Here is a 13,591-nt window from a genome sequence, read left to right on the forward strand (position 1 = left end):
TATGAGGTCGTGGAACTCTTGTTTATGTTATGCAAGCCCCTATCTTCACCCCAGACTCATGGCAATTTTTTTTCAATCTGTTGCGCCATATCTTTTTTGAAAAAATGAGGGAACCAACAAATCAAATTGGTGTGACCTGATGTTCTTACTAATGTCCATATTGAAGACTTAGATATCAATAAAGTATATTCATATGTGTGTGTAACAAGGTCCCATTTCATGGATGAACTTGGAGCAATTGCTCATATTCAGGTCAACTGAGTTAGTAGCCGTTCTAACTGCACAGTTGTAAGCATCAACATTCATTTGTTTCAACCATTTCTTTGATATTCCCCGGCAACAGTCGTGCCTTTTTACATTAAGTTTGATTCATGTTTCCCTTCAGTTGTCCACCCAGCTATTCTGGTGTAAACTGTGAGACTGAGGCTGCAACAGGTCAGTTTTTTTGCTTGTTTTATTTCATTCTGCTATGAATTCATTTCATGAACTTTAACATTAACAATAAGTAATCATCATTTGATGCTGCTCAATAGTGTAAGTAACGTTGGGTAACATAAATTCGGGATTTTTCCGATAATGGTTGACTGAAATCAATCTAGCAGAACAATAAACCATCCTTTTATTCTATCATTCTGTCAGTATCATGTACTATCTTTGCACTAATCATATATATGGTAGATTTTGTCTCTAGTCGTGCTGACACCATAATATTTCAACTTGAAACTACTGTCCGCCGCACACACAATGACGGTGCTGTCGGACAGGGGTGAACATTAATTCGGGAGAGAAGATTCGTCTTGAATATCTTACCGCTAATTACATTTTATACAGCAGCTATTCGTTCCATCCTTGGCTTGAGGAGAGTGCTATGGATATAGACGTGTCCAAGTAAAAAAAATACACGAAAAAACGGCCGTACCGCACACATCAGGCCTCCGGGAACAATCCGTGTGTTGAGTCGGTAGAACGCTACTCAAAGTTCACCCCCACCGTCATGGAAATTTGTACATTATTCATCGGGGCCTTAGCTGGATGCCGTAGAAATGGTAATACTACTATGTCCATGTGTTTCTGCTTGTGCTAAGAGCAAACTTTGAGGAAAATATCGCCATCAGTCCACTATCACACACAACATTTGGACAAAAAAGTGTTCCTCGCAAACGTTTGTCGTCTGCCGAATAGCAGGATTCTGGGTAACGAATATGGCGGCGGGAAAATTCACCGTAGTGCCGTAGCCATTGGTTGTAGCAACAAAGAGGCCTTTTGATGATTGATCACACTTAGAGTCCAGTTGTAGGTTAGCAAAAGAGATTCTAATAGTAAGTTGTATTGTAAATAATTGTGTTGAGCAGGAAGCGGATGTGACATTTGTCTTATAAACCAGCGAACAACTATGTAGTATAGTTCTCCCACGAAACCCTCAGACTGTGACAATAAGGGACGGAGAGTTTTTGACGTAGCCAACTTCTTATGCATGGTTATCGAACCTTTTCAGACAGTGTTCTGAATACGTTAGTCTGTCAAGTTTGCATTTCTAGCGGTATAATTACTGATGTTGCATCTAGCACATATCCCTAAATACCCCATTTCCGAAAAATCCAGAATTTAAGTACCCCGCGAATTTATGTTACCCAACGTTACATAGCAGTATAGTCTGGATTTCTTCCTTACTTGATAAGTTAGTGTGGGAGTCTCAGTAGAAGATTACTGGGAATGCTTTCAAGTGAAATGCATCTGACATGTGTCAACAAATTTCCAATCGCCCTGTTTGCTTTGTAGAGTGTAGATTGAAAAACTGCAGCTTTCCCTCAAAACAATATTTTGTCATACTTGCTATAGTTGGAACCCTCTCATTGCTATTTAGTCTGCATTAGACCATTTCCTTGTTTCCCCTGTGCAGTATCAGAGGATTATCGCCTGCTTACCATTATCCTGGGCAGCATGGCGGGTGGCCTGTTAGTGATTGTCGTGGCCATCACTGTTGCTTACTGCATCAAGAAGAGACAAGTTCAAGCAAAGACATACTACAGGTGAGCTGCTACTGCTGCTACATTAGTAAGGCTGGTGGCCTACCATGGGGCTGGAAGCTGTCAAAAAAGCTGCACTGCATGAACATAGCATATTTTGTCCAGAAGACTAATTCACCATTTGCACTGAGTGGTAACAACCACATTTCAATATGAAACCTGTTATCCACCAATAACATTTATCTGCAAGGTTACATAAATCCGACACTTTGAAGAGCAGTGGGATTGAGAGATCAGTAAAGAGTGCAGTAAAGGTTACCCCCCAGGTATGCACAGTTTAGATAATATATAGCAGTGTAATATACTGAGCGAGGTTGGGTTGGAGATTATAGACTGACAATCTCTCTTTTTAAGGTGGTGGAATTATGTACCTTGGAGGAATTTAAGTTGTTACACTTAATTTGTAATCTAAAATCTATTATGTTGTACTAGTTTTGTCCACATTAACGGCAGATCATATTAATCCGTCACATTCCAGCATATATATATATATAGTATTACAGCACTAAATAATGAATAAAAATGTAGGCTTTTCGGCATTCTGGGAACTGTTGCGTGCATTGTTTACACTATTTTCCTGGTCATTACAGGAGGGTTTGCATGCCCTTTTTCGTAAGGCGTAATCAGGCCTTTTTAGTCTTCGTAATCCGTAGGCAGCCGCCCCAAATCAACGTAATTCGTAATCGGTACATCAGCCGTAACGCGTAATTGGTCGCTTTCATTCTAAGTAGAACGTAGGCAGTTACCTTTTTGCAACGTAAAATGTAAATCTATGAATTACTAGTAAAGTGTAGGCTGATTTCCAGCAAAGTTTCCCATAAAACATAGCTTTAGTCAACAGCCAAATTTGTCCCTCAAAGTGCATGATATTATTATACTAAGCGTTTCAGAGGGTTAAGATGTCAAAAATATGTTCTCGGAGTGCATGTGCTCAGACCGACCTTGGATTGTTACACCTTAATACCTCTTTTTTCTTTTTACTATGAGCGCAACATTAATTTTGCCCCTCAAAATGCAGGAAATGGCGTTTGAGAAGTCGAGATTAAACAAATTTTCCCAGGAAATTATTCACCTACAATCACCACGAAATATATGGTGGGAGGGCGTCACGCCCCATGAAACCCTTGCATATTTTACTTAGTCTACCAGCAAAATTTGGTACTCAAAATCAAGGAAATAACGTTTTAGAGGGTCAAGATTTTAAAATATTCCCTGGGGAGCATGCCCCCGGACGCCTTCGGCGCTCGATGTGGGCAACATCTTGCCCCTCCCCTCCCAAACAAAATTTCCTGCCACCGTCACAGCTACTCATACTTATAAACAGATTCATCGTCACCCCCAATCAATAGTTTTGAAGCAGAACTAGATCATAAGTTAAATTAAAAAGTGTTATGGTCGGTTGAGAAGCCTCATGATTTTACGTAATTCGTAATCAGCTCTGAGAATTTAACGTAATTCGTAATCCGCGTCGAAAATGTTGCATAATTCGTAATCACTACCCCCCCATGCAGGCCCTCCTTCATGTGCATTGGTCTCCCACTGTCTGTACTGTAGCGAGAAAATGACACTTCAAAGAGTGTGTAACTAATCAACCAGCACTCAAGGAAGACGGGCTCTTTGTGGCATTTAATCCTCATTCCTACTCAGTACTGACATTGTTTGTTCAGGAGAAGGTAAGGTGTCAACGGCCAAACCGAAGGAGCCATAAAAGTCTGATGTGGAGTGGAAGGGGGCCGTGTCCCCATGTGCATGAATCTCTCAAGTCCGTTGAAGGATGCGACGACGCATGGCTGCTGGCACGTGCAGGCCTTGTTCCACGGACGGCCGGAGATAGAGCAAGTCTGCGTCCGATCGCCAGTCCCCATGGTGCTTGCGTAACTCACGAGGCACTCCGGCTTCAAAGGCCAGCATGTATCCTCCTCTTCGTAGATCGTGAAGGGTGTGGTATCGTGAAGCCCTTGTGGAGGCCGGCGCTACTAACCAGCCGTGCTAGTTCTTTGTTGAGCATGGAGGCTGTCATTGGCCGACGTCCTCGACGTGCGGTTGGTGGTAATATGAATGCTGGTGCATCTTGTGGTGCTGGGCACAAGTGTAGCATATTGGCGTATGCTGTGACTGGGCAGGGGGGCGATCCAGGAACCGCGAGTAAGAGGACGATGAGATCCCTCTCGTTGGCTTGAATAGTTTTTGACCATGTGATGTGGACGAAAAGGCCTTCCTCTGTGTGCAGGATATCGGTTGGCCGAGATAGGGACTAAGTTCGACTTTCGTAGGTACGCGAAGAAACCAATCAATAGAATAGTCCAGGTAGTGGCATCGTTGGGTTCATGCAGCCCATGTGTGGCTCTCAGCTCGACTTCTTTTTGAATGTATCTGTCCACTGCATGGGCATAAGTCTCTGCGCTTTTATGATTCTGTCTTGAGCAGCAAGGTAAAGTCTTTTGTTCATAGCCTATGGGCCAGCCAAATTCGAGGAATTCCACGATACAATTGTCCTCATAGTGATCCAAGGCAGCTCGCCAGGCGGGAATGTTGAGGTGAGTATTTACCGGGATCCGCAAACTTCTAAAATTGTACTGTCCTGAAGAATGAACGGCTTCGTGTAAGGAACATAGCTTCTGTTGGTCCTTGTTTGCATGTGTGAAGTATATTGGTATGGTATGTTGATACCGTGAGCTCCTTGTCGTGCTTGCCGCATATGTCAGTGGAGCATGCCTGCTTGCCAGTTCTCGTTGCCTCCTCGCGTAGTATGGCGTGGTTTAATTCCACCCTATGATGACGTCATCATAGCGTCCTGATGGCAAGTCCCTTGGGATAAGCAAGTAAGCAAGCCCTTGGGATTCTATTCCTAGTGACATATTAATCCATCACAATAACACAACAAGGCTGTTTATCAATGATTTTCATAGTCACAACAACAGCTCCGTATCAATCAGAAGCCACATACAAGGTTTCAGCGGCAACAACAGTCACGATCGGCATATATAATGCAGCGATCAAAACATCTCCATATTAAAAACACATCAACCAGCGGCAAGTCCATTCTACTGTTCCACTGCACGGTTATGACATTCTTTGAAACTTTTGATCTGTTGCTTTGTATGCCAAGGACTGAAAATACTTTTTTTGCACAGATGGCTTCTCATCTGAAGGCTATATACAGAAGGCTACTGATTCCCCAATGTATGTCCCCACGTGGAGGCTGTTGGTATGGTCCTTTGGATCTGTCTTGCTGTAATTGGGATGCGAGCATTTTCAGAATAGGGGAATGTCGCGGGTTACATATTAAAAATGTAACCTGTTTGACATGAGTTCGGAAGGCCGATTAGATAGCGTGACAAAGTCGTGCTGTACTTCAAAAGAGGCACATTTCAAGGCATGTTTGTTGTCATCAATGGACAGTTTATTAGTTTTATTAACTGTGATGATGAATATGTAATGTGAGGACATTAAGTAGGATTCCTTGTCATTCTGACCGCTGCCGCCCTCCCACGGCTCGAGTAGACGGCACGAAAACTTACCGGAAGATTGATGAACTTGCTGCAACATGCAATCTTTGTGAGCTCAAAATTACAAGGTTTTCTGTTGTATGCCCTTCCGTTGTATCATTTTTGCAAAGCACTAGAAAGAATTTGCATACCAGAGCTCAATTTTTACTGACAGATGGATTCTGAAATGTGATGGATTGATAATTGATCTGCTGTTACATCAGCAAGAATATTCTAACTTGAATGATGCTTTGAAATATTCCCACCCTTCCTAATTTTGAAATATTCCCACCTTCTAATTCCCACCCTTCTAAAAGACAGTGTTTGGCTGTCAATGGGTACCCACACAAAACATTCATTTCAATGTTACCCAGAGTGCTGAATAGATATTTTCAGTTCCAGACTGGTATCATATAGATTTGATTGCATTCCAAGTAGGCATGAAGCTGAGATCACTGTTTATACAGTTCAGTACTTTCCAGTTGTTATTCTCAGTCATACAATATCTACATAATCCAGTCCTGTAATGTTTCCACATCATTCTGACATGTAGGGAGCCTATAGGTTTCCGTGAGCCCCGTGGGTTGCGCTACCTGCCCAACACCTTCCTCGGCAGGGACCCTGACATGGAGTGGGATTCACTCTGGCATGATGGGTAAGTGAAGAGTTGGCATGACGTATTGTTTTTTTTTTATCAGAGGACTTAACTTTGATGATGTCTGTTTGCCACAAAAGATTGTATCTTCATTCTTTGTCAAATACCCCTATTCAGACAGCTATATACCTTTTATTACCTCCATTAAATAAACCCTAAATGTTTCACGGAGGTAAGAGATCTTTGAACTCAGGTTTCTGGTGTCTGTTTCTGGTGTTTGTTTGCCGATGTGTTTCTACACACTTAACCAGCAATAACCTACATGCAGGAAGCTACAAAAAGGGATGGATTGTAATTTGCAATGAGATTTAGTACACAATATATGTGGATAGACAAAGGTCAACATTGATTTGGGACCTTCTAGCAGCTTTCCTTGCTACTGCAGTGGAACTTTCTGATTTGTATATTTTGTTTTGGACATGCTGTTGTCTTCATTGGTGGCAGATAGCATTTGACGTTAGGAAAAAGTGGTGCAGTTATCGGCCCCCAAGTAGCTTCTTCTGTAACTGCAAGGGTGGATATGTCAGAAACTTTGGAGAAAGATATCATTCTTTTTTTCTGTGATATAATGTGATGTGATTCAGTGGTTTGATCTTCTCCCCAGCCAACTTAATGAGAGCATGCTGACTGTGGAGGAGAGGAGACAGGCTGATGATGTGAGGAGACAGGCTGAGGATGTGAGGAGACAGGCTGAGGAGGCGAGGATGGTGCACCTGGTGGAAGTGCTGAAGAGAACACCTAATCTGGTCAGATGCTGTTTGTAAACAAATCCTCTGATCTCATTTCTCGTACAAATTAATCTATAGCTTCTGCCAAACAAAATTAGCCCGGAAGTCGTATAGGATTTGCTGAAGAAATGATAACAGTAATCCCTCAATTTTACATTTGAACGAATGACCTTGTTTGAATGTTGGGGGGGTCTCTTCAGAAGAAAAAGTTTTGTATTTAGACCATCAACCAATACTAGTAAAGAAGACAGAAAAAATTGTTGTACTAGCTGGGACATGTATAACAATACAGGAAATGTTTTTGAGTGGCAAAAGCCAGTTTCAAAGATTACCACAAAATTTCAATTTCCTTCTAGCAAGCAATTGTGCATTCATGTACTTGTCTTTGATTAAATTCATTTGTCAGTTTTACCTAAAACTAAATATTAAGCCACGGTGTGGTTGGAAATCCTTGCGCTGCGCGGTAAGAAATTATGCCGCGGCACGGTTAGAAATCCAGGCACGGCACAGTAGGAAATCCTGCCGTTGTGGTTAGAAATCATGCCTCGGAGCGGTGGAAATGGCTTGAAGCTTTGGTCTTTTGTACCTGGAGTCTATTTGCCAGGCGCTGTGCCCAATAGACTACGATGATGATCATATTTTGCAGGTTACGCCACTGCCCCAAATCAACTCACGGGACATGTGTAATCAATTCAAATGGATGTCCAAGTTGCGGTTTCCAAATTTTGTAAAAATTATATACTAGATTTTCTATTCAATACAATGTATCATTGGTCTGGAGTGAAATATAACAAAGAGGAACAAAAGATGGCACAGTTATAAGTCTTTCAATACCAAATACATGTTAGTGTGACAAGTCACATTCCTCTTTGTTTATGGAAAGTCTCAGTCTGTAATGAAGACAGTGTCACATTTAACAGGCCATATTTAGGACCCTGATAACCAAACTCTGAATTCAACTCAGATTCCATTATCATACCTCACTCTACCCTAAAAGAAAAATTGACTGTTCATAAATGAGAATAGCAATGTGACATATAAGTGATACATTGTATGTTATAATTATATGAAATTTCAGCTTCCTTATAATACATTAAACAAAAGTGGCTCAAGCAAACTCAAGGTGAAAGTGCATTTTGATAAACGGTTACGTAGTCTCTCTTTATTTTGCTTGTTTGTGTTTTCCAAACATGTGTATCACTGACTGAACGTGGAAAGATTAATATCAGATCATTTAACCTTCAAGTGGACATTAACTTAATGTCAGGACTTCATCAGATACAATGTAGTTTGCGTTTGGGCTGTCCACCAATTGCATTGTATGTATAGACACCAGATTTTGCATCAACACACCATATGGATTTTTCATGCTTGTTTACATGTCAAGATCTTGACTCTTAACTGTCACACATGACAGTCAAATACTGAAACACATTGCAGACACAAAAACTCTTTCACAAGCTTTGGGTGATTTCTTGGACAATTATTACATGTACATGTAGTTGGTATGTCTTACTGAATGTTTTCCTTAGTAACGTGATCTTTTTGTGTTGTTATCAGCTGGTTATTGATGAATTTCTTGGTGTTTTGTAGACGATCAAGAGAGCCCACATTCCGGACACTCATGGCCATTCTGGTCCATCCAACCCTGTGTACCAGGTGACCAGGCCTGACAGCTCTCACTACCCACAGGTAAAACACACAGCAAACATGGCGACAGCAGCTCAAATACAAAGTCTTTACAAATTTGTTGGCCAGAATCTACTGTTATATATCATATATACTAGGTAGTGCTTGCAATAGCTGACGGATTCTTTATGTTCAGGTGAATCTGAGCACCAGGATGATTGGACTTCCAGCAGAGAAGTCTGCTATTATGGGCTATGGATCACAAACCACCAGCAATGACACCTCAGGGGTAAGACTGGACTGATTCGTGTTGAGTTACAAGGGCAGGTCATTCAAGAATCTCCCTGACTTTCTTCCAGTTATGGTAGAAAACTGAAATTACGTAATACTACACTGTATCTATTCAACAACGTTTAAAGGACAATGAGAGGTTTGGAACGGGGGGCAGGTGGTTGGGTTTTTTATGTTTCCCTCCCTCCACTGAATCATGGCCCAGATCATGTCCCAGTGCATATGCTTTTTCAACCGATATTTACGCTTTTGGCACTCCCAAACATCTGATTGGAGAATACGTTTTCTCACGTTCACTTTCACGGTGTGGACTGATAAAATATCCATATAGCACACGAACGCATTGTTTTGGACCAGACTGTTTGATACATTTTGGTTGCCTAAATAGATTTCTTTACTAGAAATTTTCTCTTCATTTACCACTCACTTCTGTATTTAAAATGCTTCCTGTTCCGGTCTACTGTGAATGTTACTGTACAGTGGTGGCGGCACAGGGGGGGCAAGGGGGGCCTGCCCCCCCGAAAAATATGTTGGGGGGGCATCGCCCCCCAAAAAATCAAGCTGAAACCCTTGTGAATCTTTTCACTAACAGAGATTTTCTTAACTTAGCTTACTCTACCAGCACAATTTGCCTCTCAAAATGCAGGAAATACTGTTTCAGCGGGTCAAGATTTCAAAATTTTCTCCGACGTAGTATCTGTTGGGACGATGTCGCCCCCCAAAGCTCAAGCTGAAACCCTTCTGTATTTGTTCAATCTATCAGCAAAATTTGCATCTCAAAATTCAGGTAAAAGCATTTCAGGGCGTCAAGATTTCAAAATTTTCACGGAGGAGAACGTTGAGAGAAAAATATGTTGGGCGTCGCACCCCAAAACTCAAGCTGAAACCCGTCTGAATTTTTTCACATATAGAGATGTCATTTACCTTTTTATCTTACTTTGTCAGCAAAATTTGCCCCTCAAAATTCAGGAAACAGCGTTTCAATTGGTCAAAGTTTTCAATGTCGCGCTCTGGCGGAAAAATCATATGTCGGGAAGGTGTCGTCCCCCGAAACTCAAGCTGAAACCCTTCTGTATTTTTTTCACAATATAGAGATGTCAATAAACTTGAAGTTAGATTACTTTACCATCAAAATTTGCCCCTCAGAATTCAGGAAACAGCGTTTCAATTGGTCAAGAATTTCAAATTTTCCTGTGGGAGCCTCTGGCAAAAAAATATGTCAGGAGGGCGCCGTTCCCGAAAAAATCAAACTGAAACCCTTCTGCATTTTTTTGTTTTTACAAATAGCGATATTTCATTAAACTTAGCTTACTCTTCCAGCAAAATTTGCCCCTCAGAATGCAGGAAATAGCATTTCAGAGGGTCTAGATTTCAAAATTTCCCAGGGGAGCATAACCCCGGACCCCCTAGTATTGTCGCGCCTACGGCTCTTGTCTTAGTGACATTTCATCTCAAATTATCTTGCCCCCCCATTCAAAATTTCGTGCCGCCGCCTGTTACAACGTTCCATATATTTCGCTATCTACTGGTTTTTCATTTCATAATGTTACATATTGTTCCATTTCGTTCCATTTCTTTCCATTTCTTTCCATTTCGTTCCATTTCGCACTTTCTGGGGAACGTGTCCATTATAGATGTTGTCTAGATAAAAGTGCTTGAATAAACTTTAAGATAAAAGTTTGCAACTTGGCATATATACTCAATAGTACAAAAACATGTCAAAATATAAACATTCTTTTGTATTTCAATTGTTGCTAGGCAACATTTTCCCTTGGCAACCAGTACACTAAAGAGCTAGTGTCTAGATATCCTGTTGTCTAGAAACCTGAAGAAAAACAAACTTTGAGCATACCCTGTACATTGGTAGTTTAGTGCCATAGAATGATAGTTTGGTACTGTCTCAATCTAAGGTATGATGTACTATGATCCAGGTGAGATGTCATGGTTCTTGGGCTCTTTATGGAAATGTAGGCAAATTAGGAAAATATGTCCCAAATTGAAAATATAGCAGCATAACTTGTGTAATACTTGTCTGAATGTCGTCAATCTTGGTGAAAGCCTCAAGCATATCAGGAAGAGTTTTTAGTTGCATGTCTTTGCCAAAGATTAGCCTTCTAGAATAAAGTATCATGTCACAGAATCAAAAAATGTAGCTATTTCTTAGGGGAAATTTCTTAGCAACTGTTGCTAAGAAACATGCTTTTCGAATTGGCTCCACCCTTGACAATATCAAGTACATACTCAGGATTCAGCATACCAAGTTTCATGCTTTTACCACAATTTGAACAATTTAAGCTATATTTGGCACCAATCGCCTAGACTACTTTCAATAGGTCAATGCTAGTACTGAATTAATGTGTTTTTTTGCATCTTCGTCATGATACATATCTGTAGTCATGACTGAAGGAATCGTCAAACATTTATTTCTCCAAGTCTTATTTATGGAACTGTGTGAAAAATGTGTTTGTGATAACTTGATCATAAAAGTGTGTATTACTACTAACAGTAGTACTAAGAAGTCTGGAATACTTAAATTTCCTTTAATTTCTAAAAAGAGTGCTGAAATGATAATGTCATTTGTTTCCTTCCAGAGTTGGAGTTCTTGGGGTCACCCGTCCATCCCCAACCTGCAGTCTCTGTCTGACAGCATCAGGCATGGCCGGCCCAGACACAGGCCCAGAGAGAGCCAACCGTCTGTTAGCAGGACACAGGTAATGCACACTGATCAGTCTTCTCATTCAGAAATCCCCATACAGCTCACTTCAGTTTAAAGTTTGCTGGTGTTTTTGGATTTTGCTCTGTCAAGCTAAGATCCAGGTGACATAACAGCCAATACATGTAGGTTGAAGGCATGTCTTGTGATTTTAGTCCAAGGCAAATAGAATTCTCATTCTCATGTAAGTTTGTACAGGAGTAATTTTATGAATGTGAATCTGAATTGGTCTCTCTGTACATGTTTAACCACCCTGCAGCGACGAACACAGTGACTGTATAGCTATTCTCAGAAAATTTTAATTAGCCAAGAAATCTGTCACTGCATTTAACTCATCTACAAATTTTTGTTCATGACTATGGTTCAGATTGTTGTTTTTCACAATTCTCATGTCACAAAGTTGCTTTATGAAATCCTTTGCATTCTGAATTTTTTATTAAGATGCTCTCCACCCCCCTCCCCAGGAGGTCACATACAACTTCCAGTCTGTTCTGTGATAACATCGCAACAGTCCAGGCCTGCAGGACACACCAAGTGCATAAATGACCAACATCAAGATGATGATGAATGATTATTCAGTCTTTTATTAATTACAGATTATTCATATACTTGAGGCATATCTGACAGTACAATCAGAAAATGTCATAGGAATTTACAACGTTGTTTTCATGATCATGATGAAAATTTAGATAGCATAATGAATTTTCCTGATTTACAGTGGCAGCGGAAAAATGAATGTGCCATTGTTCATGTATTTGAAGTCTGCCATAAAAGTACTACATGTTTGCACACAGCAGGAATGTGTGAAGGGAAGGAAATCAATTAAGTCAACTTTCATGGTTAGATGCAGCTCATTTGTGTTTGATCATAGCTTCATTTCAGTCATATATTGTATGTTCCTTTTACCCCAAATAGAGGGTAAGAATTATGAATATTATTACGTAAATGATGATTAACCAATGAAAACTTCTATGATTTGTTTTGGCTCAAATTCATAAGGGACCAGTACAATATGAGAATGTTTCTTTGCATGTTCTTGAATAATTTCTTGAAACTGCGATCTAAAATCATGAAAGTTATCTGATCAATCAAATACATGCATTGGATAATGCTTAATATTTTACTGATGAATTGGGCATGCATGTGTGGATATTGTAATTCACCAGCATTGCTAACTGACATGGGTCTACAGCATCTCTGTAGTCTCAAGCTTCAAATCATCATGACATCGTCGTCCTAATATAATAATTATATATATATGACTTTGTACACTATCACTTTACCAACCATGCTTGTACCATATGGCTGATTCATGTACAATAGTCAAGCCTGTATTTCTAACTGATTGACAATAAGTGCTTGTGCAATGTGATGATATATGGATTATTCATTATAATAGTCAAGGAGCTGAATATGTAATATTCTGTATCATTTAATTTTGTTTAAATCTCTGGGAGAGCAGGGGATTAGCCCATGTTATTTGTTAGGTGAATGAATACAACATAAAACAACAAAATGTAACCAGTATCTGTCATTTAATAACGTCATTTAATAACAGAACTTTGTGTTTTTTCATATATGAGTGAATAAAGTATCCGAGTACCCTAACCCACTTTACTGACTGAGGACCAAACTTAAAGTATTCTAAACATTCAAATATCTTAATGTATTGACTTCTTTTGTTTGTTTGTTTGTATTGCATAGCCGGTAAACAGCCTCATGGCGTAACACACAAGGTTTGCACTGAACAGTACAAGCTGAATATCCGGACAGATATATTTGATCCACTCACACTGGAAAGGACACCTGCTCTTTTTGATAAGCGTGGTGGGTTCTTTTACGTACTCGAGGTGTGGCTCTCCTCAAACACGGGACCTCCATTTACCAAAGCTAGGTACTCATTTTCACCTGAGTGAAGTGGGGAGAGTCGTGTCAAGCGCCTTTCCCAAGGTCATAACATCAACGAGACAAATCAGGGGACCCCGGATTTTAACCCAGGACCTCTGGGTTCTGGGCCAAACACCCTGCCACTGCGCCACCGCAATGCCGAAATCTGCATG

The 13,591-nt window shown here is 40.4% G+C and overlaps 1 protein-coding gene across 3 annotated transcripts in view; it reads left to right on the forward strand.

The window, feature by feature from the left end:
* Nucleotides 1-13,188, forward strand: part of LOC136446302 (mucin-4-like) — a 118,544-nt gene extending 105,356 nt beyond the window's left edge. For 2 of the 3 annotated variants that reach the window (XM_066444643.1, XM_066444646.1), the window contains 8 exons: nt 386-435; nt 1,901-2,030; nt 6,069-6,170; nt 6,775-6,916; nt 8,492-8,590; nt 8,724-8,816; nt 11,410-11,529; nt 11,996-13,188. In XM_066444643.1, the coding sequence (XP_066300740.1) occupies nt 386-435; nt 1,901-2,030; nt 6,069-6,170; nt 6,775-6,916; nt 8,492-8,590; nt 8,724-8,816; nt 11,410-11,529; nt 11,996-12,028 (769 nt within the window). In that variant the 3' untranslated portion in view covers nt 12,029-13,188. The remainder of the gene's footprint in view (nt 1-385; nt 436-1,900; nt 2,031-6,068; nt 6,171-6,774; nt 6,917-8,491; nt 8,591-8,723; nt 8,817-11,409; nt 11,530-11,995) is intronic. The other variant, XM_066444645.1, reaches the window with a different exon arrangement.
* Nucleotides 13,189-13,591: the final 403 nt, after the last annotated feature.

This window comes from Branchiostoma lanceolatum, chromosome 12 (genome assembly GCF_035083965.1).
Source record: "Branchiostoma lanceolatum isolate klBraLanc5 chromosome 12, klBraLanc5.hap2, whole genome shotgun sequence".
NCBI lineage: Eukaryota > Metazoa > Chordata > Leptocardii > Amphioxiformes > Branchiostomatidae > Branchiostoma > Branchiostoma lanceolatum.